This window comes from Centropristis striata, chromosome 12 (assembly GCF_030273125.1).
Source record: "Centropristis striata isolate RG_2023a ecotype Rhode Island chromosome 12, C.striata_1.0, whole genome shotgun sequence".
NCBI lineage: Eukaryota > Metazoa > Chordata > Actinopteri > Perciformes > Serranidae > Centropristis > Centropristis striata.
The window spans coordinates 34,463,719-34,490,154 of record NC_081528.1 but is presented as its reverse complement, the minus strand read 5'-3'; the positions used below and the strand labels follow the sequence as shown (position 1 = coordinate 34,490,154).

Below are 26,436 nucleotides of genomic sequence, written 5' to 3'. Positions count from 1 at the left end.
CATAATATATATTTATATCTAAACAAGCCCCTCCCCCTGGTGCATCTTCACCGGGAATCAGCTCCACTCTCCTTCAATTCAGTGGGAAGACGCGCCTGCTGCACACACGGTGGCAAAAAGATGGCCTCACCAAGGACTATTACTATCGTGGCCCTTTCTTTTGCTTTGGGTTTATTTTTCGTGTTTATGGGGACCATCAAGCTCACTCCACGGCTAAGCAAAGATGCATATAGTGAAATGGTGAGTGTGCATCTGTGGGGGTAAAGGCCATTGTTCTGCAGGCTGCAGACGCGAAAGGCTCTCAGGCTCTAATAATGCTGACCTAAATAGTAGAAGCTACGGAAAATTAATGCTTTTATATCGACTTCCTGTTAAGCAATAGTTGATTTTTTTCCAGTGGGGATTCCTGTGTTTAAAAACGTCCAGTCCTGCTGTATCTTCTGCATGCTCATAGGTTAGGCCTATATGTTTTATGTTAAAACATGTCGGTGTTAACATAGGCAGCGTGCAGGAATCGGCATGCAAACATAAAACGATCCGAAATGTGTTAGCCATCAGCTAGAAAAAGCTAAAACAGGGATCCATCATGGATGATAATATGCACCGTATCAATACATGCTATGTTTTAGCTGCACGATGCAACCATTTATGGTTTCTAGGTTATTTCTTGCTCTCTATACTTGATTAAATACGCTGTAGCTGCTAAGATTCTCGTGAAATATGAAGAGCAACACAATAGAGAGTAATGTTGTCGGATTCCAGCAAATTCTGTGAGATGCACCTGCCAGTGCTGATGTTGAAATGCCCAGTGTGGATGATAGTATGCACGTAGGCTTCATGTACAATCCAAACTAAGGAAGCGGGGATTGAGGAGAAATTATGCAACCATAGTGATGAAATAACAGCATATGAATGCTTACTTGACTTGAGAATGGTGACCTTACATGGCCTCTCTAAAATACACCCATAAGAGTTGCATGACTTTAGTTAACCCTTAATAGGGCACTCATTGAAATACTTGCAAATTCCAAATTTCAACCCTAGAGAATATTGGAGGATATTACATACAGCCAGAATGTGTAAAAAAATAACATGCGGACCCTGGGGAGGGGGGTAATATTTTGAGAAATAAATTTACAAGATTAAAGTGGCAAATCTATGAGAAAAAATGCGCAGATTTATGAGATTTAAAGTGGTGAATCTGCGAGAAAAAAAGGCATTTTTCTCGTAAATCTGTGACTTTTTTCACGCAGATTTGCCACTTTAAATCTCGTAAATCTGTGACTTTTTTCACGCAGATTTGCCAGTTTAATCTAGTAAATTTGCGAAATATTTTTATTTTGGATATTTGTTGAAGTTACCAAATACGGTTCTTCGCCCGATAAAGGGTTAAATGTTAGACATATTCAAAAAGATCTTTGTTTTTGTTTTTTTGTCATTTCAGAAAAGGGCATACAAGAGCTATGCTAAAGCTTTGCCAGGCCTGAAAAAGATCGGCATCAGCTCCGTGCTGCTCCGTAAGATCATCGGCTCTCTGGAGGTGGGCTGCGGCGTGGTGCTCACCCTGGTACCGGGCAGGCCGAAGGACGTGGCCAACTTCCTGCTGCTGCTGGTCATGCTCGCTGTGCTGTTCTTCCACCAGCTAGTGGGAGACCCCCTGAAACGCTACGCCCACGCTCTAGTCTTTGGTATCTTGCTCACCTGCCGACTGCTCATTGCCCGCCAGAGTGACGACCGGCCGGAGAGAGAGGACACTAGAGAGGAACAGCACATCAACGACCAGGAAAAGAACAAGGTTAAGCAGTCGTAAGATCTTCTTCTACCTTGGTCCGAGCCACAATGAAGGGAACCTGGTGCGCCCTATGGATTGTAGTAATTTCAATTTTAAAGGAATCAGTCACTTCCAGTAATAACAACCCTCACACCCACCTCCTGTCGCATCCAGCTGGCTGACTGATTACTTTCACCTACTCCTCTGCACCTTTACTGTGAAACGGATAACCCCTGATCCATCCATCCATCCATCCATCCATCCATCCATCCATCCATCCACTACGTAACCGTGGACAATCATACCTGTGGAAATCCATGAGTCTTAATAGTGAATCAATTTTCCCTGCTTATTTCAGTCCTACACTGTGTTCAATGTGTTTTGTTCTTATACAAGTTTCATTTATGTTTCAGATTGATTTGAGAATGCTGTTTTTCATGAACCGTTGTAGCTTGTTTTTTCTAATTTGTTTTTATACTGTAGGAGAGAGAGATCAATAATTTATGAATTTCAATAGTTCAAGCATGTGTCATTTGGTGAGGAGTATAGAACATGAACCAAAATGAGCACTTTTGAAACAATTTTGTACTAATTATACATCAACTGGTATTACATATCCACATTTTATTTTGAGGCAGTGTTAACATAACAGATTGCAATTTTAGAAAGAAAAACGTGTATAAATCCTTGTTCATTTTTCATCTCAGTACATTTTTTGTAGAAGTGCGCATGAAATCCTTTCTCCCAAAGTAAAATAAGCTGAATATCCTCTTTCTCCTTTCAGTTCAGTTATCACGGGGGAGTTGTTTAGTTGGAAAGTACAGCGGTTGCTGCCTCAGGTGTCTGCTGCCAGCTTGTACAGCAGAACATTACCAAATCAGAAAAAAGTAATTTTGTCTGTTCAAATGGAAATTTACCTTTTGTAATTCACAGATAAAGTCTTAAATATATTCACTGTCTCTTAAAAAATTCTGCTGATGAGTTTGGTTTGACTTTTTCTGTAAAGATATTAAAAAAAAACATTCCTACACAGTTTTGCTTCGGGGATGAAATCTCAATTGAAAACCCTGTCAGTTAATTTTGAGATTCACAATATTTCTGTAAATTATATACTTAAAATAAAGAATTGGAGGTGAGACTGACTAAATATTGTTTGTTTTATTAGCTCTCTTGCATGTGTTTTAGTTGAAGTTATAATTACATCTACAGCAGTGGGTGCTGTTATGAGAGTATTGTTTTAATCCTGTTACATAAGTCCTTGTCAAAGTTAATTCCATCATATCAGCACAGAAGCTACAAACACAGCTTTATGGGTAATATGTGAGGGATTGTTTATTTCATTCAGTGCATTACAGGTTTAACTGTTTTGTGAATTTTAGTCAATTTCTGCTTAAGTCGTGTAGAGTTTAACCTCTTTTTAAATGCTGATGAGTAATTGAAATTGTTTTTTAAAATTTAGTTTTAAATTAAAGCAGCAATCAGGAAGTGGTATTAAAAAGGAAATGCCCTGATTCAATCGCTTTATTATGTATATATACCTTTTGACATATTTCTGACTAATTTTGAATTACATTCTTTGGAAATGGGTTGAAAATGTGCTTCATTATGCTGCCATTTAATATTGGGGATGGAGGCACAAGCAGACACAAGGGTCTTTCTGTCATGTATTTTGCCCTCAAGTCAAAATGGAGTGATTTTGCCCCGCTCCTCCCGTTAAGCATGAAAACAACTGGAGGTCAGTAATAGTTTACAGCTTACAGTTTGAAGGAAAGTCAATGTGGTGTTTGCAGCTTGACCTCCAGGAAACGTGTAACTAAATATGGCAAGGAATATAAAAACAAAAATAACTTCCAGGTCTTTAGATGTGAATATTTGTTGTCATTTTTATTTTACAATCATAAAAGACTAAGCAAGTCTTTTATGAAGTCTTTTGTGATTATTGACATTTTTAGACCAAGGTGATTTTTTGAGAAAATAATCAGAAGACTAGTTGATTATACAAACATAATGATAGTTGCAGGGAAAAGGAGATGACAGGAATTTAATGTGTGACGTTCAAAGCATTAGACAATTGGCCTACATTTAAAATCTCTAACGACATGCTCCTTGTGAAAATTGTTGATAATGTATGATATAAGCACTTGGCCAGTAGGGCAACCATTGATTACTTTCTTAATTATGAATTTATCTGCCAATTATTTTCTAGATGAACTGATGATCGTTTGGTCTAGAAAATGTAATAAACTAGTGAAGAATGTACATCCCAGTTTCTCAAAGTCATGGCCGGAGGCTAAATGACATTATTTGTCAGTCCAAAACCCAAATATATATTTAGTTTAATAATTAAGCAATTATTAAAATAGATCAACAGCGCACTAACCAATTGTTTACAGTGACACAAATTCAATCAAAGGGCTGTTAAGCTATCTGACCAATCCTTTGTGTGTCGGCCTATTGCCTTAATACATTATTTTCTGTCTTTTTTGTAATACTGACCACTTCTCGACGTTATTCGACGTAGCCTCCTCTGATGAAAGGCCAAATATGCACCAAGGTTATAATAGTTTTGGATTTTTCATTAGTTTTAGTTTTAATTTCGTTGTCAATTTTTGTTTTCAAATTCAATTAGTTTTAATTAGTTTTTAGAGTGAGTTTGCTAGTTTTGATTAGTTTTATTTTTTGGAAAATGCTTAGTTTTAGTTTAGTTTTTATTAGTTTTAGTGTTAGTTTTAGTTTTTTGTAATGGGGTATTTGTTGGGTGCGAGATTCAATAAGGTCACAATAAATGTTTCCTTTATTTCCTTTGTCTGATCCATCTCAGCCCCAATAAGTTTACTAAGTCATAAAACCAGATAGATGAAATAGATTTCATATCAACCAAAAAGGTTTATGTATGAAAAAAGTTGTCAAAGACGAAAACTAAGGACATTTCCACTATAATTTTAGTTAGTTTTAGTTAGTTTTGTAACCACACAATACAGTTTCAGTTAGTTATCGTTTTTTAAAAAACTTTCATTTTTATTTTTATTTCAGTTAACGAAAATGTTTTTTCAATTCTAGTTTTCGTTATTTCGTTAGTTTTCGTTAACTATAATAACCTTGATATGCACCCAGATGAACAGCTTCATGGCTCCTGTAGTCTTGACAGACTCGTTTCGGCAGTTGGAGGCGATTGGACTACAACTCCCGGGATGCAACCGAGCGGAAGGACTGCACTGCGCAAGCGCAGACCAAACGGTCGCGCGGAGGATTTGAGTTTTGTTTGAACGGCTGAACGGAGACAGAGTGGAGCAGGACTGTGTTTTAAGTTGTTTAGCAATGTAGAAATGGCAGCAAAGTTAAACCTCTCGGAGCCGCCGGATTCAGACAAGTCGTCTCTTAGCGACCAGTCCGTGTCCAGCCGGAGCAGCAACAGAAGTCTGAGAGTCGCGGAAAAAGAGCAGAAGAAGAACGAGGCGGAGGACCCGTTTGTTGTGGCCCTCCAGTACTTCTCTGACGGTAGGACCGGTCATAACAGACGGTGGCGGTACCGTTATAACCGGTACCAGCTGTCCGTGATACGTTAAACGTTACCGCAAGGACACACCGGCCTCCGAGAAAATGACAAAGCCAGAAAAACATTAACCCAAGTTAACATTAATTTCTTATTGCAATTGGGGTGTAACTTTAAGGACAGCTAATGTTGCTAACTTACTGGTTATTGCTAACTCTCAGCCCCAATTAAGAAGAAGAAGAAGAGTACTTTATTTTTTAGGCATGACTCTACTCTTAAAAGGGCGAAACATTCATGCCAATAGCAAATACGGTAAATGTAATATTAGAAAAAAGAAAACAATGTAAATTTACTCTCAGCCCCAATTCAAGATTCATTCAAGATTCAAGATTCAAAGATTTATTGTCATGTGTACAATAAGGAAACGTGTCTCCCTGCACAATGAAATTCTTTACTTTGTTGCCCGCACTGGTGTCAGATAGTGTACATAAATGCAACAGTATTACAGCAAGTAATACCTACCCACCTACATTTTTATACTGTTTATTCATATTTATTCTGCACTGGAATTCTATTCTACTCCTTCTTTAGACACTTTATATTTTATTGTATTTTTATATTTTATTGCTTGAAGTATGCCTATATTGTTCTTTTTACTTAATTTTGTTGTCATTGTCTCTGTGTGTAATGCTGCTGCTACACTGTAATTTCCCAGCTTGGGATAAATAAAGTATATCTATCTATCTATCTATCTATCTATCTATCTATTTATCTATCCATCTATCTAATCTTAAATAAAAATAGAAATATAACTGTACAAAAAAAATAGAGAGAAATTTAAAGAATGTAAGAATATAAATATAAATATTTACATGGTGTGCAATAGTGTGCAATATTCAACTCTACTCTTAAAAGGGCGAAACATTCATGTCAATAGGAAATACGGTAAATGTAATATTAGAAAAAAGAAAACAATGTAAACTTGATAGGCAATAACATTGCATTTATTTTAAAACTTTCAGTAGCATTTGAAATATGAGTACATGTCTTATTGTTTATCATTTGGATAGACTCAAAATACTCAAATTCAGTCCTGAAAGGTTCAAACGATGGGAAAGACCTCCAGAACTTTGCTTATTGGGTTTAAAGGAAAAAAAATAACTTGAAAGTCCAGGTACTTTATGGTTTTTGTTTACAATGCATATTAAAGGTTCCATATTAGGTGAGCAACCCATGGTTTGTAACATCATATGTTAGCCTGTTTATACTGAATTAAGTGACTGAACCATCAGTTCAATCATTTTGTTCGATTTCTACATCCAAATGAGATTTATTTATAATGGGTGCTGTCCTCCTGTTATTTTATTAGTTGCTCTTGTATTCTGTCACCTGAATAGGATTTCTAGAATTAGTGGCCCTGTGCTATATTTCGGTGTTCATATACTGTATTTTGATGGCTATTGCTCAGCAGTGTAGAGATGTTTGTACATCTCTCAACATACCACCTGAAACCATCTGCTTAAGACATTTGTTTTTTTCTTCGTTGGGACTTAAAGGGTCACGTGTTTTGGTGGAACAAAGGGCTATATTCAGTTCTAGCAGCTTTCCTGTGGTAGCTAGTAGGTATTTGAAATTAACAGGTTTTCTGGAAAAATATTTTTTGTTTGTTCAGCAAACAGTTTTGTACTGTACAGCTCCTCAGACGTCATGTCACACAACACCAACATTTGCAGAGAAAAACATCCAGACTAGTTGATATTTAAAAATCTTAAAATATTCACACACGTTTTAATACATCATAATGATATGATGTCATCTCTCCCCTCTGTAGTTGAAGCAGGTACTCCTGTGCATGGGAATGATGACGTGGAGAGGAACCTGGTGCTGGTGGAGAAGGTGGCCTACTATAGGGGACTCACCCCAGAGGCCATCTCTATTATGCTGGAGTTTGCCATGAGCCTCCGTATGGGTAAGACAGTCACATATTATTACCATCCAAACTCTTCCATAATTAACCTGTCCAGGTACACACAAAGCAGGTGTTCACCTTGGACAGTTTCTGTCACCGTCTTATTTACACCATGGCCAATTTAAAGCCAAAATTTCACTTTTTTCCAACGCTGTCTTTGGACTGTAGGTAGAGAACATTCAGGGCCCCATGCAGACATGAAATAAACTTCACACATACAGAGTAAACAGCCTCTAAAGTTGGACTCAGACCACAGTAGTGTTTTATCCCACGACTCCTCCCAGTAATCAAAGGGACCATTGTCGGTACCAGTGTTGGCCCAGATTATCTGGTAATGGAACGGCTTTATTGATCAAGTCTCCATATCCTAAACTGCTCGCAAATTCATTGGGTCCGCACCAATCATTTAAAACATATTTGATTTTTAAGAGTTAAAATATGGATGATTTTGTTATTACTTTTTGAATGAGACTACCATAGCTGATGAGAGAGACCAGCCGAGGCAGCTGGCATTGCTGCCAAGCAACAATTCATTTTCTAACCATTGAGGCTAATTTTTACCTAGCATACTACTGCTGACAGATAATGAAACTAACAGTTAAAATCTGTCAAATCTTTATTTTTTATTATTTTTAATTGTGTCTCTCTCAACAATTATCCAGACTTTAAACTTTCTGCTTTTGTTTACTGTCACTGCAAAACATTATTACTGCAAGTTTTGCACACCAAGTCAGTTTCCATTTTGTTTACACCTTCTTGCCCATGAGATCATGTGAGAGAGATCACATAAGGTTCTCTCTGGCATGCTAATCTTGATAATATTTTGTGGCGTGTAATGCTCTATTTTTTAAATCTTGTAGTGTGTGCATATTTGGGATTAAAGAGAAGAACAGCTGTGAAGTTTATCCTTATGTGGGTGATGCAACCTGATATTAAAATCAGTTAGAATTTTTAAATTCCTGCAGCCTGAGCTTCGTTTTACTGTGAGACGACAGTGCTAACTATGAAGTCACTGTGCTGTCAATTTCCTTGTGTGTTGTGCAGATTATTTAAGAAGAATGCCAGAGCCAAATATTGCTTATGTAGTCGGTAAAATATTCTATCAGCACATATTTTACCCCACAATTTAAAAACATGGCCCAAAGTTCTCTTTTGTTTTTTTCGAAAGTGTTGGCAAGTTGTGCAAAGTATTAAGTGTGTATGAATGACTTGGACTGATGGTATTTATTACAGTCCTTCTTAACATTTGCTTCCTTAAACTGATTATGTTTGTATTCATTTCTCTTTGCAGGTACTACTCTTTGTGCCCGGGTGCTAAAGTTTCTGATTCCTGCCAGTGTCGTACCACAGCAGGCAGTTGTTCGAGCGGTGGTTTGGCTGGGGGTTTGCAAAATACCTGTCACCACACAAGTAAGTCATTGATTTGTCTAATTTACAAGTATGTTGTTTAGAATAGACATTTTATTACTCTAAAACAATCATTACATCATGCTTATTACCAGGGTAATGTCATCAACTATTTTTAAACAAAATAATATAGTTTTACACAACTTTTCCTCTCTGTTTATTTCTCAATAATATAAAAATTCAGTAAAACATTTAAAAAATGGATTTAGTTAAGATGAGACAGATGAGCGTTGGTTTACCTGCTGTAGATTTCTGTTTGTGTTATTGCAAAGATTGCACCATAGTTGATCAATTTGTGTGTTTACTTGCTTGCATCATTTTCAGATTCTCTTCATAAAATGGGTGTTGACCGTATTTGACATGATTGATGCAAAGGACCAGCTTCGAGCTGTCTACGGCTTCATCTTCAGCTTCGTCACTGATGAAAATCTGGTATGTGTTCAGATGTCCTTTGCATTGTTGTATTGTAGTAAGATGGCATCAAATCAAATTTGTATACTATTCATTTAATTTTTCATTTTTACTTCACGTCAATTTTTTAAAAACAAATTTGTAATGACAAAAGCCTTGCTGTTTATCGATGCTATGTCTTGTTTGAGATGCAGACTTGATCTGATAAATAACGGTGCATTTCTGTCTCACTGGACACATAATGTGCTTTTCTAGTTATGGCTGATAATAACTTCATAAGAGACGACGATTGTGCTGTCCTGTTTGTTCAGATGTGAACAATTGTCTCCTTACCAGTGTGATAAAATGATTGCAGCACTATAATGTGATATGGGATCCACTGAACAACTGCTGAGATGTGAAATCTTTATCTTTTGTCACATTATTTCAGTGTCCTTTCATCTGCCATCTGCTGTACCTTTTGACCAGAAAGGAAAGTGGTAAGCCAAACATTTTCACACCTGGAATATGATTGTACTGCTTTTTTTTCTAGTTTCTTCCATTATTCACTCTTTTTAGTATTCTTCTCACGCTTGTACACATTATTAACTGGTTCATCTTTTTTTCTCTTATAGTGCGAGTCTTCAGAGTCAGGAAGCTACTGGAGCTACAGTCTAAACTGGTAAACCTCCTGCTGATTTGATGCCCTCTAAAGCCATTTATCAAAGCTACTACAATATTGCCTTAATAAGTATGAAAATCTGTACAATGAGAAATCCCAGGATGTGATGTTTTTTTAATAATAATAATAATAATAATAATAATAATAATAATGATGCATTTTATTTATAGGCGCCTTTCAGGACTCTCAAGGTCACCTTACAATAAACAATTAAAAATAAAACAATAATAATAAAACAGCAATGGCAGTAATAATAAACAACAATAAAACAATTACAAATTAGAACAATAAAAACAACAATGACAGTAATAATATTATATAATAATATGTATAATATAATTTTTGACACTGTGCACTATTTCTAGAAACACTTGCCCTTTTCATATAACTGGTTATTGTTCTGTTCTGCATTATTAGGAAACATCAATCAAAAATAGGGATTTTAAATACAAAGATGTGTTGATGTTTTTCCACAGGGAAGGCAGCCGTTCCTCATGAACTTACTGTCACTTTACAAAGTGTTCTGCCCTGAACTGGTGACGCTCTCCATCCCATCCCGTACTAAGGTTTGTACATGGACTGCTGCTCATTCTGCTGTTATAAGACTGTATGACAATCATTTCTAATGCACCGACACAACTGTATGTTTTCTGTTTTTTTACAGAGTGGCTTTAGGAACCACAATATGCCCTGGAAATCAGCGCTGATTGCTGTCCAGAAGAGGAACGGCTCCCAGGTTGCCTCCAGCCTTAGTCTGGCATCCACAGTTAAAGATAAGACCAACCCCAGGAAAAGGGTATGGCAATCTGTTTACGTTGTGAGATGCTCAGATACACTGCTGACTGTGTTTGCAATCCCTCCTCCTACACTACTGTTACTGCTGCTGCTCGCCATTTAAGCATTTCATCAGTCCCAACACTGCAAAAATGTTAAACTTTGATTGCAGGAAGTGACATGATCAGATGATAATGCCAAGTACCAGTTCTATAAATTCTATATTTGTGATTAATCTGATTATCTTAATTTTTGTTTTTTATCAGTCAGTTTTTATGTTGATGTAAATGTAGTCGATCAAAGCAATACATTCCTAGATGCATGCTATATAGAGATGGAGGTCAATGCATCATACCATGAAAACTGTCAGATGTCTTTATCCACTCTTGTCTTCATGTTAGTGCTTCCCACCACACAGCACCTATTTTTTTTAGCATTTTTCTGTTGATTGCTAGAAGACAGAATTGATAGAGATACCTTACGTAATGCAAAGTCAACAGAGAGCAATAGATTGCCTCAGGCTTGCAAGCCCAGGTTTCACTTTATTTGTTTTCTTATTTTACTTTACTTTCTTTTTCAGAAACACTGGCACCTGGACTTGCCAGTGTTGAGTGCTGTACTCAGTAAAGAGGCCCAGACTGGGCCGTCTACCAGCAGAAAGGTGGTCCCCCTGGTGCAGATCCACTCTTTTGCTCAGCTCCTGGAAAATATGCACCGTATAGAGGTAATTTCTCCTGGGACAAATCCCTGAGTTCTGCATCTGTGGGGTGCTGCCTCTGCCCCTTTACTGTCGTGCTTCTTCTCAGTCTTTAACTCAGCTTGCACAGTTGAGCTGTTAGTCCCAACACACCTGAACTGGGAACAGTGTGAATATAATTTGAGCATGAAGCGTGAAGATCATTAATCATTTAAGCAGCCGGATTAAATGTATGTCATTTTCTCCATTCCATTAAGATGTGTTACCAGTCTGCTTGAGTTGCGTTGTATCCTTACAGCCACATGGTGGTGCTGTGTCACTGTTAAAATGTTCCTGTAGATTGTAGCAGGCCACTAAAAGACATTGTCCAAGACAAACTGCAGTAGAGGTGGCCTCTGGCTGTAATTTGTTTATCAGATTAGAGCATAAACAAGAGCTCAGTGCTTATCCTTTGTCTTTTAAACAGGCCATTGTTCTTTTTATAGATATCGTTGTTTATCCATCCTATATGAGTAATGAAAGCAGATGTATCTGAGTGATGCTTTGGACAAAGTTTCATAGCAAATGGTCATTTAAAGAGGCCTCTCCATAAATGTCTATTTGTCCTGTAGATTCAGTGACCTGATAAACTAATATAAGTCATTTTAAATGGCTCGCAGACTTTTATGGGCCATGCTTCATAAATTCACCTCTTTCATCGCCTACAAAGCCAACATGAGCAATAAGGCTTTTGGACGTTGATGGCATTAACTGTGATTATTGCCAAGAAAGCTGAACTTTTGTTGTATCTTAGGCGAGACAGATATGTACAGTCAGACGCAGTCATAAAACTATTCAAAAGACATTGACAAAGGATCATTGATTATTTCCCTCATTGCCTGCACTGCTGTTATCTAAGCAGAATGGTGCTTTCTCCGTTTAATGATACAGTCGCTCTATAATTATTGAAGAGCTGAGCTGTGTCCATTCACAGTCTGTCTTCTCCTCGTTCTAATTTATTTATTATACTGATAGAGTCCCCATATCGGGAGACAGCTGTTCATACACAATAAGGGACTGTATGAAGTATCCGGTGTGGTTGCAGAAATGTCCCAATGCTGGTATGATAGGGATTATTGGATACTGAAGAATTATTTCAGTTGCAGATTGGTGGCCCTCTCGGTGAAATCAAGGACATGCGCATCAGTTTAATCTTATTCTGTAGCAGGTAAACAGATTTGAAACTGATTTGAGGGAAGCAATCATGCAAAGCAGCATTTTTTTTCCTGCAATGTGACAGTGATTATACAGTAGTTACTTTGGAATGTGATTTTAATTTTCCATCTCTTCTGTGTGCTTCTTTGGATTTATCGTTGTTTGAATATTCTAGCCACTCAATCATACTTTCTTGTGTGTGTTTCTTATTTCTTCATTTTACCTCCACCAGCTGCCCGCTCAGATGGGCTCACTGCTGGGCTCCAGTCTGGCATTGCAGTACCTGGACTGTGTACAGGATGAGTCTGCCCTCCTACGCCTCAACTTCTGGCTAGGCTACGCTCTCCACGAAGGTATGTGGGAGGCGGGGGGAACAACTATTGTGGCATTTTCTATCCGAAGGATTCATCCAAAGCAGAACTGACCTTGAGTTAAACCCAAACACATTACCTAATTGGCATGTCAAAGGGATTGTTTAAGAGAAAGGCTGGGGGGTGGTCTAACTGTGAAGATGCAGCGATATACCTCTGCTGTTTTTCTATTTATTCCCATGACCTTTTCACTCACTTAACACCCTTTTTTTGCTATTTCTGTTCAGAACTTTTGTTTTGTAGCGATGGAGGAGCCTCCCAGAATTCAGAAGAGGCTCTGCAGTTTTTGAACAGATTGCTGTCCACACAGCACTTTCTCCAGGTGAGCTTCATATTTCAGGCCCAGATAGCCTCTCTGCTGCCTTTCTACTGCTCTTTTCTCCATACAGTGCCCTAATGATCAAGTCTGGACATTGTCCAGGTCCGTCCATTCAAACATGTAGCACACCACAGGAGGTTGTCTGTGCTAGATGCAATCTCACCTCCTGGAAATACTCCATTTGGTGAAGGTGAGGGGTGGTGACTGGGTAGAGCGTGCAGGAGGCGTGACACAAAAAGCACAATGTGGAGATAACAGTGTTTTTGATTATGTAGATGGTTGGTAATTTCTATCTGTATCTGACAATACTCCTTATAACCCTTGCAGACAGAAGTTCCCAAATCTCGTTTTTATTGTTATTTATTCTATACATAACATACAATACTCTTATTTATAATATTCTTCCACTTAATAATAATGATCCTGAAGGTGGATCTATAATTGAACTGACATGAACTGAATTATAAACACTGTTGTTATATATTGTATATATATCACTGTGATTCTCCGGACAATGGCCAGCTCTATTTTCACAAGAGCTCAATCAGACATACACACACATTGTATTCGGGAGCTGAAGACAGTTTAGTGTCTGGTCCAACTGATTCGGACATTTGTGTTCTCATATTCAGCTCCTCTGTCTGAGTAATGTCCAGATAAGCCCAGTGTTGCGGTTCATGTTTGAAAGGGGCTTATCTCACTCCTGTCATTCATTATTAACTGCATTCATCCATGCGTACCCAATACCTGCTGTAAACCACAGTAAAACAATGATTTCACAACGTTTTTAATTTGTCACATTTCTCTACCAGGAGGGCTTTTCCAGTTCAGAGACTTTTCTCTACAAATTCCTCAATGTTTGGGATGGTTCCCTCCTCCGCCCACAGATCCTCGGCCTGCTGAGCAACATTCCTGTTGTTCCCAGTTCCAGTGAGTTTTCCATGGGTTGTGTGTCTTCTCTCCACATTTACTGTTCTGTCTTTGTGTCTGTCTCTGTTGAACTTATACACCCCACCAAACTTGACTCTCCACCTGAGTAAAATTGCAACCTTGTTCCCACGCTAGCAAGGCCGCCTTTATTGTGCCAAAGTCCAGGGACTGCATTGAATTATGTATGTGGCACAACTCTAACCTTCTGTCTTCCCCGCTTTAGAAATTGGGCAGCTTCTATTTGAGCCCCTCATGCAGCTTTTCTTCACATCATCACTGTTTTTCAAGGTAGGTTTCAAGGTCGAATTACCTCCTGCTCCTCTGCTTGAATTAAAAAAACCTTGAAGTTAATAGAAAATGCAATAGTGTTTGTCTTGTAATTATAAAGCACTCATTACGGACCCTTATTAGCTTAGTGGTTAAACTACTGTCTGCTAAGTGCTTTTCCTCTTTATCGTGTGCCTGCAGTGCGGCCTGATGGAGTGTCTAAACAATATGCTGTTGAAGTGGCTGACCTGGCACTCAGTGTATGCTCTGGAGGACGACTTGGACATCAGCCTCAACAGCCACACCTCCATGTGAGTCTCACATCTACTTCCTGCTATTTGTTTATGCCCTGAGCACAAACAAGCAATAGACCTGAAACACTTTGTGAATTTACTTGCGAGCACAAGGGTTATAGCTTCTTTGACTTTTACTTTCAAGCCAAGAAATGCCTTGTCACACCTAATCAGTTCTCACAGATGTAATAAAAGTGTTCAGGTGTTGCCTCAGTTTTATTCACTGTAAGTTAGTATAATGAGAAACTCACTTCCCCGTTGCAAGTGTCCCAGTGGACGAACCCATTTTTGTTCCAAATATGAGGCTTAATACTTCTATTAATCTGAGTTATTGTCTAATTCTGTTTTGAGTCAAACATCTTTCCATAACACCTTTGTTTTTCTCTGCCAGATAAATTTATGACCGAAAACCCAACACTGTTCTATACAGTAACTCTTTAGCATTAATTTAAACCATCTGTTATTCACTAGCAATCAAAGTGACTCAGAGGTGGGAGAAGTGGGTATTGACACGTTTTCCCATTTGGATTTCAGCCCATTTATCCATTTAATCCTTTAATTGAAATTTGTTTGCCAACAAAAACAGCACTAATCTCCAGTTAAATGATTTTCCAGCTTCCAAATTAAGGGGTGGAGTCAGTGTCACATACGTTTAAATACCTGGGCCTTATCAGTATCGAGTCCTTAAATGTCTAATCTCACAACAAATTATCCAATAAGTGGAGCGATCCATTTTTTATTCTCTGCCATTTCCAAACTCACCTCTGGTATTCAGCCACAGTACAACTCAGACATTAGACGTAGGAATCATTAATTGTTCATTCCTGTACGCTTTTGCCAACATCGCTCTTAATTCAGTGTTTGTCCTTCGTGTTGTGATGAATTGCCAGGTGTCTGATTTTGGAGCTTTTTAGTCTGACGGAGCAATGCTCTAAAGGCAAACCAGCTGACTGGTGTTACAATTCGCACTTAGCCTCATTCTGGTTAATTAAAGTGTGTCTGACTCTCTGCTCTGCTATCTGCCCCAGAAACATGACTCTGTCTGGGTTCAAGGATTCAGTGATGGAGCTGGTTGACTTCGTGGGTCGGCTGGCCTCTGTGGGGCTTCAGCTCGTAGGCTGCCACTCTCTCCTCCTCAGCTTCATCCTCGACTTCTATGACACGGTAAAGGAGCTGATGTTAATGATTAAATCTGCTTTGCCTGTGCTTTAATGGTGCTTCTGAATTATATAACTTTAAAGATCCTTTCCACTCAGCTGTGTTCTGCATATTGAAGGTTCACTTTAAAGTTTGAACTTCATTGTGCAGTTTGACCCTGGAAGCTTGTTTTCACATTGATCTGTTAAAGGGGGTGTTTACCGTTTAAAATCTGAGTTTAACATGGGAGTACAATAGGAAAGGCAAGTTTATTTATAGGGCATATTTTGGCAGCAATACAATTCAAAGTCCTCTACACAAAACATCTAAAGCAGTGAGACTAAGTGCAAAAGAAACGCACTACAAAAGCAGTGCATTCAAATACAATTAATATAGTCATTACAAAGCCAAGAGAAAATAAAATAAAAACAAGCTAAATTAGGATAAAAGAGTAAAAGTTTAAAATCTGTTAAAAAAAAATAACAATTACCGGTACTTCATTCAATGAAAGGCACCATCAAACAGAAAAACCTATAGCTTTGAGTTACAATAGCTGAAAGCTGCAATGGGCCTACAGTTTTCTGTGAGTTTGTTCTAGATATATGGTGCATAAAAGACCTTTAAAGTCATCAAGTGTCATAACATTTTACCTTAAAGTGCACATACACAAAGAACAAACTTCTCATTGAAGAAGGAGACTGCATTTGTTCAGCAGATAGTTTTGAAATTGAAAAATATTTGCATATTTATAGATTCTGGATTTTTCAATAAGGGGGAAACAGTAGATTTTTTTATCTGAAAACAAACACATTAGACATAAATGATTATTCAAAGTAAGGTATTTTTTATCACTAAAAAAACTTGAGGGGGGTGTTTTAACCATGACAAATCAGCAGCAGCACAACATTTGAAATAAAGGTTATAAAACAAACAAGACAGACTTTAAATAAATTAGATAAAATATGGATAGAAAATCAAGGCAAAAGAGCAGACGAGAAGCATAATGTAAGATTCTTAAAATAACCATAGAAGAGATTAGAGCAGCTTTATTTGGTACAACAAAATTGCATTCATACAAAAATAGGATGCAGAGGGTAGAGTCACGATAAAAGCCTCAACAGTGAGATGTATTTAATGTTGGATTATAATCTTCACTCTGTGGGTTTATATTCCATATTTCTCTCCTCCCCCAGGTGTGTGACATGTTTCTGAAGTATGGGCTCCCCCTTGTGGTGATGCCTCCACATGGAGTTTTTTACCCAGCGCTGTGTGCCAGTGACCCTGTTACCATAGACAGACTGGCCTACATCATGCACAGGTGGGGAATCTTCATCTCTATGTTACAACCTGCCGTGAAGCATACACTGAACACCCTTAAAGCAACTAGAAGGAACTTTAATTTGATTTGATTTGATTGTTGATTTGGTGCCCCCTGTGGACAAACGTGGTAGTGTTTATATGCGCCACTACAGTCTTGTGCCGTAATGATGTTGATCTGGCTTGCAGGTGCATTTGTTTTGGAAGTGAGTGAAACTTGTTTTTGATATTTTTTTATATTTTAAACACAGATGTTTGTGGAATGCATTAATGAGTGTTGAGGAGTTATTTGTATGTGGCTCTGTAGGATTAACAACTGTAATATAACTCTGATGAGACAAAGAGAACTTTGTTTTAGTGGCCCCCAAAAATGTTTTATTTCAGAAGTAAAATAGAAGTCCTACGTACATAAGGAGAGGGCCAATTCTTGATCATTTTTTAATTGTTTATTCTGCCAATCTATCTTTCTGTCGAACAACCAATCAGGGTTGACTTATGATTCACCTGTGCTCTATCACAGTCCCTTTCCGTTTTCTTTGTTGTTGTTGTTTTCTTCTGTTAACCCATTGAAGCCTGGAAAACGGATACGTCGTTTTGTAGTATTTGTATAAGCTCTCAAATACTTTTGGAATTTTATTTCTATCTGCTACAGAGGCTGAAAAATCTATTATTTAGTAGAAGCGTTGACACTTCTGTTGAATTTCCAGAAAAACTTCAGGTTTTAGGGGCTTATCTTTAAAATCGCCCAGAGGTTTTACAGGCGTTTTAGGCGTCAATGGGTTAATTGTTTTCTTTTTCTCTTTAACTGGGAAAATGTGAATAAGACTTCTCCAGTCTATGTGCTTTAAATTGTCTGGTTTCATCGGGAATCAGACCCAATGGCACGCATTAAAAATAAGTATATAGAATTAGATTCTCATTCTTATCATTGATGGTTGGTTTGTTCATGTAGGTCATATAGAGACATCATTACACTGAGACTCTTTCATAACCAGTTAAAACCTCCTTGTACTTGCTTTAATGTAGTATGTCATGTTGATGTATATTTGATGATGGAACAGAACTGGAATCAAATTGCATAAATTGTACCTATAGGTTAATGCATAATTCATGGTAATGAGAGTCTAAGAGGCAGTGCACTAAAGCCCTCTTCTCCGTTTTATGTAGAATTCAAGCATCATTTGTAACTGCAGGCTTTAATAATACAAATCCTTACAGTGTCGGTTAATTGACTACACCCCAGGGTTCTCAAGCAATTCTGCCAAAGCTGAGTGTCAAAACACCATGGCAGAGGAAAATTGGAACTTGATTGCATTATATTTTTTTGACAGACCACAGAGAACAAGCTGTTGTGCAGTGATTCATGATCATAGAGGTCACTGGTCTTTCATGCTTTGTTTTTTCTCAGGTACAAGGTGAACTTAACATCAGCCAAGACTCAAGAAAAAAACACAGAGGTAATAAAACCAACTCTTTTCTTGCTGTGTGCTGTGCATGTCTGAAAAATGAAACATGTTGTGTGCATTGCAGTGGTACTATAAGAGTTCATTTTGGTCCATTGCACCAAGTACTTGGCATACAATGTGAAGGAAATGATTTTCTATTCGCAGTTATTTGATTAGAAGACTTAATTTAACAGTTATCTCAACCCATGGATTTTAATGCGTATCTGATGATTGCATTTACATTTTAAACGGTTAGCTGGTGCATTTTTCCAGAGTGACTTGCTGTTTTTTTTCAATCATTGTGGTAGCTTTTATAGATTTTCTATCTCTCAGTCTCGCTCTTAAGGAATTCACATACATCTACCTACAGCTGCTAACCTTTAATACCCCCTCAGATGAGGACTTAAGAAGTTGTTGATTTTAATACATCTGCCACTACAAGCTGTGGATTTCCAAGTACATGTCAGGGAGCCAGCAGGCTCCTTTGGAAATGTCAAAGGCACTTTTTATTAAGAAAAATGGACTAGGTAAATGGCACGCAAATGAATCAGCCAAACAGAAATCAGATATGGAGAGCGGTTTACTTTTTTTCTCCACTTTCTTTCGCCTGCTTTGCTCTCATTTGGCCTCCCTGTCGATTCTGTTTTTCAGCAGGCCTTTCACATCAGCCGCCAGACGTTTCGTGAGTTCAACCACTACACGGTCGTCATGGTCAACTGCCTATGGAACTCCAAAATGTTTCAGCCAGCCATGGGCGTACAGATCGGAGAGGAGCTGCTGCTCAAAAGCAACGTGCCAGAATACTGGAAGAGATTTGACCTCATCCACCACCCTGCCTTCATGAGCTACGCTGTTGACTTTCACCAGAAGGTGAGTATGGACTGCTTGGGGTGTCTCACAAAGATACTTGAATAGGATCCCACCTGAAACACTGCACACTATAAAATGTTTCTTCAAGTAAAGTTCAATCAATTTCTGATGTTGCCAGTCTGGTCTGGTGTACAAGTTTAAACCAGTTTGATTTTTTTGCACCTGTGCCAACAACACTGGCATAGTGCTGGAGTTGTATGGCATCAGTAATAAGTAAGGATGCCATGAGAACCGATACTTCTACTCTCCTTTCACCTTTCTACACACCGGTTGTGTGTGTGTGTGTGTGTGTGTGTGTGTGTGTGTGTGTGTGTGTGTGTGTGTGTGTGTGTGTGTGTGTGTGTGTGTGTGTGTGTGTGTGTGTGTGTGTGTGTGTGTGTGTGTGTGTGTGTGTGTGTGTGTGTGTGTGTGTGTGTGTGTGTGTGTGTGTGTGTGTGTGTGTGTGTGTGTGTGTGTGTGTGTGTGTGTGTGTGTGTGTGTGCGCAAAGCCCTGCTCTCGGTGCCACACAGAGATCAAAGGAGAGGAGAGAAACTGAAATCAAAAGATATGGGCGTAACTAAGGTTCTATGAATTCCTCCTGAACACCAGAGAACATATGAAATACCTGGATGTCAATTAACTCAGTGCTCAGGAAGAATGAAATAGAAAAGGTTCAAATGTAACAAGGGTTCTAATAATTCTGGATGACCTAAGTATTTCCTACTGCCTCTGATGTTAAAAAAGAAACAAGAATATTTTTATTCATAGTTTTTGTTGTTGTTTACCATTGTATCAAATTCGGATTTCAAATAAGATTGTAAATTTCAAATTTAGTTTCAAATTCAAATTTGAAATGAAATTTCAAATAAAACTAAAACTGTGCCAATATGCTGAAATTTTGAATTTGAAGCCAAGGTGAGCCAATAAAAACATAGACTACACAACTTGTAAATGCAAAACAAAAAAGGAAAAGTTTTAGAGGCATATTAGCGCCACCTAGAGGACGACCACTGCTACACTCATTCTTTGGCTCTCTCAAGGGCTGTTTCCACTACCGGACAATACCTGGAATGAGGCGGATCTCACTCGCCGAAACGCCCCTAATTCAAAGACTAGCAGTCTGGAGCCAGCTTTTGTCTGGACTTTTTTAGTCCCTGTTGAAGAGCGGGTCTTTTTTAGTCCCTGTAAACAGCCTGGTTACTGATTGGATAGAAAAGCGGGATGTGACGTAGTACTCTGCACGACAACAACACGCGCCATTTGTAAAAGCCAGCAAAGCAGTGTTCCAAATTAGCGACTTTTTAGACCCCCTTAGCGACTATTTTTCAAGAAAGTGACTGGAGACAAATCCAGCGACTCCTTCTTTCTCTTCTTAACGAGCTGGAGGCCGGCTCGTTAAGAAGAGCCGCCGTTAGCGGCAGTTAGCTACAGTTAGCTACAGTTAGCTCTGTAGCAGTACAGTGTGTATGTGCTGCTGCTACAGGAGGTGTTCACTTAGTGATCTCTGTTTGTTTACAACAAGCACCGGACACAGTTAGCCATGTCGTTAATTCACAATCACTATGTTTATGATCAGCGGAGACTCTGTGCATAATTAGCCATGCTGCTTTCAGCATTAGTGACGGCGAAAACTATACATCACCTCCGGAGTCTCATAAATCCCTCTGGGGGCTAACTTGTAGTCAAAACACGCAGAGTGAGCGGACTTTTGCGAGGGTGCGGCCTGAGACTTTCCCCCTAGTGGAAACAGGCTTCAGTCTCCTTATTTTGTCCCTCAGGAGCGGCTGCTCAGTTAAGTGTGACACCTAGTGGTGAGATTTGGCATCCTGATCTAGTATGTTATTTAACTTAATATGAAACCAGTTTGACCATTGTCACACCAGCGCAGCCCTGTCCTCCAGTCTGTACCATGTGTAGCTCTTGCTTATTTTCAAACAGTAAGAGACAGTTGATGGATCAGTGTGCAGCCAGTCTGTACAGTTTGGTTAATGGACTTACAGGCTAGACAAGGAGACAAATGTGGTATTAATGTATCTTTCATGTAAGATACATTAATACAGAAGGACATTTTATAATTAATGGATGCTGCATGAGACATGGTTTTCATCATGTTTAATAATACACGCACCTTTTTTTGGTTCGTCCAGCTGCAACATCAAGCAGCGATCTTGTGAGATGCTAGCAGGGTGGTCTGACAATGAATATTAATGTTCTCTCTTTATCAGTGTTGGCCGGGGAGAAAGGACACGGACCTCAATTCCATAAAGGTATGAGGGCTCTCCTTCATTTCTGCATTTATTATAGACTTCACATGTAGTTTGATGTTCATCAGTCATATTTCAGAGATTAAGAGGGATTGCTGTGATCATGGAAACCTTCAGATGTCTTGGATGTGACTGGGTGTGCTTCTGCATGTGTGTTTCAGCACTCCAAGCCATGGAGCTGGTACCTGGAGTATTTGTTCAACCAGGGTTATGACGGCCTCAAACAGTTTGTTCAGAGCAACATCAGCCGGAAGCTGACGGCGGGGGACAGCTAGGGCCACGGTCTGTCCACATGGCGGAGGTAGATCTTTAACTCAGCAGGCAGGAAAAACAACCACTTCATCTTAGCTGTTTTTTAAAAAAAAGACTTGTATATATTTCATCTCCTCCTCTCCTCCAAACATGCTTTTTGCAAGCTATCTTTATATGTACATAGATTTATCTGTGTTTGTTGTGCATTCTTACTTATAGTATTGTCCATTCAGCAATAATAGACCATAAAACCCTGGCAGGCATTTGCTAGAAACGGTATCAAAAGGTCAGTTAAAACACATTTTACAGAAAAGACGGTATGTTTATTGCAAGAAAACAACCAAAAACAAAAAAACTCATCATTGCTCTCATATGGATGCCTTTTTCCACCAGCAAAAGAAAAAAAATAAGATCAAAACTCATGAAAATAAAAGGTTTTGTTACTCATTATGACAAACCTCTCAAGATAATATGAATATCCTAAATAATGAGAAACTTTCACAAAAGATACTAATTATTTTGAACTTAAGACATTATTTTTGTGAGTTTCTCATAATGACTTGCAACCCAGATTCCAAGGTGTTGTGTTAAAATGTATAATAAAATATAATTTGATAATTTGCTTATATATTTCAACATGATTTCAACTAAAGAAAACAGTTGGAGACAATATATTTAATGTGCAAACTGATACATTTCTGTTTGTTTTTTAAAAAATACTCAAAGTTATACGGGACCTTTTTTTTCTTGGATCAGCTGGGCAGGAATGGTCTTCAATAGTAACACATTTATCTATCAGATCGAGGAGAAATATCCACAAAATCCATCACAGAAAATAATTTATTGTTTGTTTTTCTTTTCTTTTTTTCTTTTGTACTAAAGAAAAATACGAAAGAATAATAGTAACAAAGCTTTCAGTTATTCTTTTTCAGTATTTTCCATTTTCTTTGCAATAAAATCCACCCCGCCCTTCTTTGTTTAATGTCAACACTCTGACCTTGTACCAGCTATGGCTTTTAAAATGCATTTTACATTTTTTTTAGCTTACTGTTGATTTTTTATGTTGTAACCTTGTACAGCTTGCCATTTACAAAAACTGACTCTTGCACCTTGATGAAAATAAACAAGTGTAAGGCTTTTACTTTAGAAGCAAATAAAATGTCTGTATAAAATCCTGCAGTATGCAGAACGTCTTGGTCTCGTGCCCTCGTGTGAACTTGAGTTTTTCTGACGTCAAATGGCATCAGTTGTTTGAGAATCTGTTTATGGATAAGTGTTCTTATGTATTCTTCAGTTAGTCACTCTGCCATCTGGAAAACAGCATTTTGCTTTAATTGAGCGACCCATCTGGATGGTTAACAGGCCTCTGGCTCCTCTGCTTCTCCTGGAAACACTGGATGAATTCACTGCGTGCCAGTCAGGTACAAACAGTATTTAACTCTGTCTGTGGCAGAACATATTGACCCAGAATGTGTAAAATACTTTTTAAACCTTCTTCATTTCACTGTAAATTGGAAGCAACACAAAAGCTAAATGAAAAAATAACCTCCACAGGTTTAAAAAAAAAAAATTCTCAAAAAAAAACGAGTTATTGATATGGTAATAATACACATAATTATATCGGCTAAATCATCCAGAACCTATAACATAATTCCACTTTATTCTGTCCTCACAATCCATTATGTGTAATTGTAATTTTTCACAGTTTTGTACAGTTATGGTTGAAAAACTCTTTCCAACTTATTTTGAGTGTAATAAATTTACGAAAAAAGACAAAAAACTTCATAAACAAAGTTAAGGACAAATTTGACTAATAGCATAATAATTTAAAAAAAGATAGAAATCGCAATACCTGTATTGTAAATGTTTTACTACAGTATTAGTGTTCTGAAATGTCCAGCTTTTAGGTGTGGTGTTTCTTTTAGTTTAAAGGAGTGATTGTTTTGAAATGTTTTGTCCAAACTCCAAAACACAAAGATATTTGATTTATTAAACATTTGAAAAGATTAAATTTGCTTGATTTAAGCATTTAAACCAATTATCAACATTGATCAATTTTCTGTCATGCACTAAATGATTAATTGTTTCAGCTTTAAACTGTTTGCAAATATTACAGTTTCTCAACAAGAAGGACGGGAAGGATTTTAAATGTGGTATTTTCATGGTTTGAAAAGTTTTTGATTTTGAATAAAGTACTTAAAATTTTAGTTTAACAAAGTGTGCTTAGAAACAGGTGATACATTGGAACATTGTGGTCTATAAACTAGAAGGTTTTGAAAGTTTAGATGCTTAATATTTTGTTTTCAAGGTTAGGAAGATGCTTGAATTAAATTGTACAGATGCAGATTTCTCATCAACAATCACTCATGAAGAAAAACATATTTTTAATATTTCAAATGAAACAATAATTTTCTTGTGTTCACTTGTCATTCATAGCTTGATACATCTCTTTACTCTGGAAATTAGCAAGCATTAAATAATGATCAACATAAATACTTAATATGAGCATCCGGTAGAATAAACGGTGGCAATATATAATGATTGCTGTTGCTATAAATGAAGGTGTAAACTTTTTTCCAGCAATTTAATTTTATAGTGATAATTTAGAAGTGGTTACTGCTTCAAAAAAATGCTTGGTTTAGGTCTCTTGGAAGTGCTTGAAAATTGCTTAAATGTTTCTCCTAAAAGCTGTGCAAACAGTTTATACACTATGTAGTGTACAGTACAGGCCAAACGTTTGGACACACCTTCTCATTCAATGCGTTTCCTTTATTTTCATGACTATTGACATTGTAAATTCATCAAAACTATTAATGAACACATGTGGAATTATGTACTTAACAAAAAAAGTGTGAAATAACTGAAAACATGTCTTATATTCTAGTAAGCAAAGGGTGGTTACTTTGAGGAATCTAAAATACAAGACATGTTTTCAGTTATTTTACACTTTTTGGTTTAGTACATAATGCCATATGTGTTCATTCATAGTTTTGATGCCTTCAGTGAGAATCTACAATGTAAATAGTCATGGAAATAAAGAAAAACGCATTGAATGAGAAGGTGTGTGTCCAAACTTTTGGCCTGTACTGTATATAAATAGACCAGTCTAATTTACCACAGTTGTTAGGTATTGGAAATGCTTGAAAATTGCTTGAAATTGACTCAGGAAAAGGTGTGGGAATCCTGTCAGTTGTAATGTTTCATATTTTGGGCATGTTTTGATATCAATAGTAAGAACTTTGGTCAAAAAGGACATCACAGCCTTATTTTCACATGTCGCGGGGTTCTATTGAACTTGTCGATCCACTGTCAAAATGATGAAGAGTTGCAGAGAGTTGCTCACTCAACCTTGAGCCAGATCTCATCCTGACAGGTTTTTGGACGCCCCCTCCTCCTCCTCCTCTTCCTCCTCCTCCTCCTCCTCCCCCCTGAGCTGTGGCTTCACAGCCTCCCTCCTGCAGCTCATTACGCACCAGAGCCACGCAAGTTTTCTGGTTTCATTTTATTCCAACTCCGGCTTTGCTAGAGATGATGATATGATGTGCTGTGATAGTTAACCCCTCTTCTCCAGATGAAAGCCTCGGCGTGTGGCGTGGCGCTGGTGTGAGTGAGGGAGCCACCTTAAAGACAGCAGCCCGGCTGATGTCAGCGTCACAGACTCAGACCCCGCCGCCGGTACAGCGCTGCGCCGCTCCGCCGTTTCAAATCTCCATCTGCGCTGCTGCTGCTCTCACTTTCTTCAGCTCATGTCTCGCCTGCATCCACGGGAGTATTTCAGCCTCTTCGCCAACACATCCAACTGAGCTGTGCCAGTCCTGACTGAGCCAAATCCCTGCCTCGGGAGGAGAAAGGTAAGATTGTTAAAGGCTCTTCTTGAGTGTTTGCTGCAGGTTTTTTTTTTTAAAGAGAGAAGCCGGTTAACCTTACATTCAGGGCAAAAACATGGTGTGACAGGCTTCTTGATTCGCCTTTGGGTCACTCCTGTGCGTGTTGGGGTGCAGATTTGTTGTTGTGCTGCAGTTCGGAGACTGTGCATCGTCCTGGCTACAGTTTGGCAGCTGGATTTTCATTCTTTTAACCAGGCGGCATCCGTGTGATGGATGGTGTTTGCCGGTTGAGCTCCAGGATAACTACAGCCCGTGTGTATGTGCGTTTCTGCCCGGTGGCAGAACAAAAGGTGCGCAACTGGACGTTTTGACAGCAAGTGGAAAAGCATCTTTCTTTATTCCCTTTTTGTTCGTTCTTCTGAACAAACAGCAGCTCACAGACTGAATGAACAGTTTTTTTCATCCACTAATTGCGGATCAGAGGAAGTAAATTCACCGGCAGTCATTTAAGTGTGCGCTTGTTTTGTGGAGCCCAGAGGGGAAGAAAAATCCTGCCAGATCTTTTCCCTGCAAGTTTCCCCGCAAGTGTCGTTTCCTGCAGGAAAAAAAATGGGCATTTTTGGAGCTTTTTCTGCCTCATCAGTTTCTGTGGGTGGAGACTGACGTGTGATGGCAGACTGAGGTGTTGAGCCGGATTTGAACTCTGGGATGTCGCGAGTAATTATGGTTACAATTACACGCTGTGCGTCTTAAGCCCCAAGACTGTTTCTTTTGAACGCCTCAGGAC

The 26,436-nt window shown here is 38.3% G+C and overlaps 3 protein-coding genes across 3 annotated transcripts in view; all 3 read left to right on the top strand.

The window, feature by feature from the left end:
- Positions 1-69: 69 nt before the first annotated feature.
- Positions 70-2,918, top strand: tmem35 (transmembrane protein 35). The gene is made up of 2 exons (XM_059345781.1): positions 70-240; positions 1,445-2,918. Exons 1-2 carry the CDS (start codon positions 121-123, stop codon positions 1,808-1,810), a joined length of 486 nt encoding a protein of 161 aa, XP_059201764.1. The 5' UTR covers positions 70-120; the 3' UTR covers positions 1,811-2,918.
- Positions 2,919-5,012: 2,094 nt separating this feature from the next.
- On the top strand, positions 5,013-22,994 carry cenpi (centromere protein I). Its single transcript, XM_059345770.1, has 20 exons — positions 5,013-5,269; positions 7,096-7,233; positions 8,525-8,643; positions 8,965-9,072; positions 9,482-9,530; positions 9,666-9,712; positions 10,189-10,278; positions 10,377-10,508; positions 11,067-11,210; positions 12,610-12,730; positions 12,976-13,070; positions 13,880-13,997; positions 14,221-14,285; positions 14,466-14,575; positions 15,586-15,721; positions 16,888-17,012; positions 18,420-18,468; positions 19,108-19,326; positions 21,532-21,573; positions 21,732-22,994. The coding sequence occupies exons 1-20, from the start codon at positions 5,098-5,100 to the stop codon at positions 21,843-21,845; spliced, it is 2,193 nt and encodes a 730-aa protein (XP_059201753.1). The 5' UTR covers positions 5,013-5,097; the 3' UTR covers positions 21,846-22,994.
- A 2,238-nt stretch (positions 22,995-25,232) lies between these two features.
- Positions 25,233-26,436, top strand: part of drp2 (dystrophin related protein 2) — a 248,922-nt gene continuing 247,718 nt past the window's right edge. The window contains exon 1 of the mRNA XM_059345782.1: positions 25,233-25,673. The gene's annotated coding sequence lies outside the window, so the exon portion shown is untranslated. The remainder of the gene's footprint in view (positions 25,674-26,436) is intronic.

Bases quoted from the DNA above. Each gene is read 5' to 3' on its own strand.
- tmem35 (XM_059345781.1), top strand. From the start codon at position 121: ATGGCCTCACCAAGGACTATTACTATCGTGGCCCTTTCTTTTGCTTTG. The intron at 241-1,444 runs GTGAGTGTGCAT...TTGTCATTTCAG, and splicing joins AAGATGCATATAGTGAAATG to AAAAGGGCATACAAGAGCTA.
- cenpi (XM_059345770.1), top strand. From the start codon at position 5,098: ATGGCAGCAAAGTTAAACCTCTCGGAGCCGCCGGATTCAGACAAGTCG. The intron at 9,713-10,188 runs GTAAACCTCCTG...GTTTTTCCACAG, and splicing joins TGGAGCTACAGTCTAAACTG to GGAAGGCAGCCGTTCCTCAT. The intron at 13,071-13,879 runs GTGAGCTTCATA...TTTCTCTACCAG, and splicing joins CCACACAGCACTTTCTCCAG to GAGGGCTTTTCCAGTTCAGA.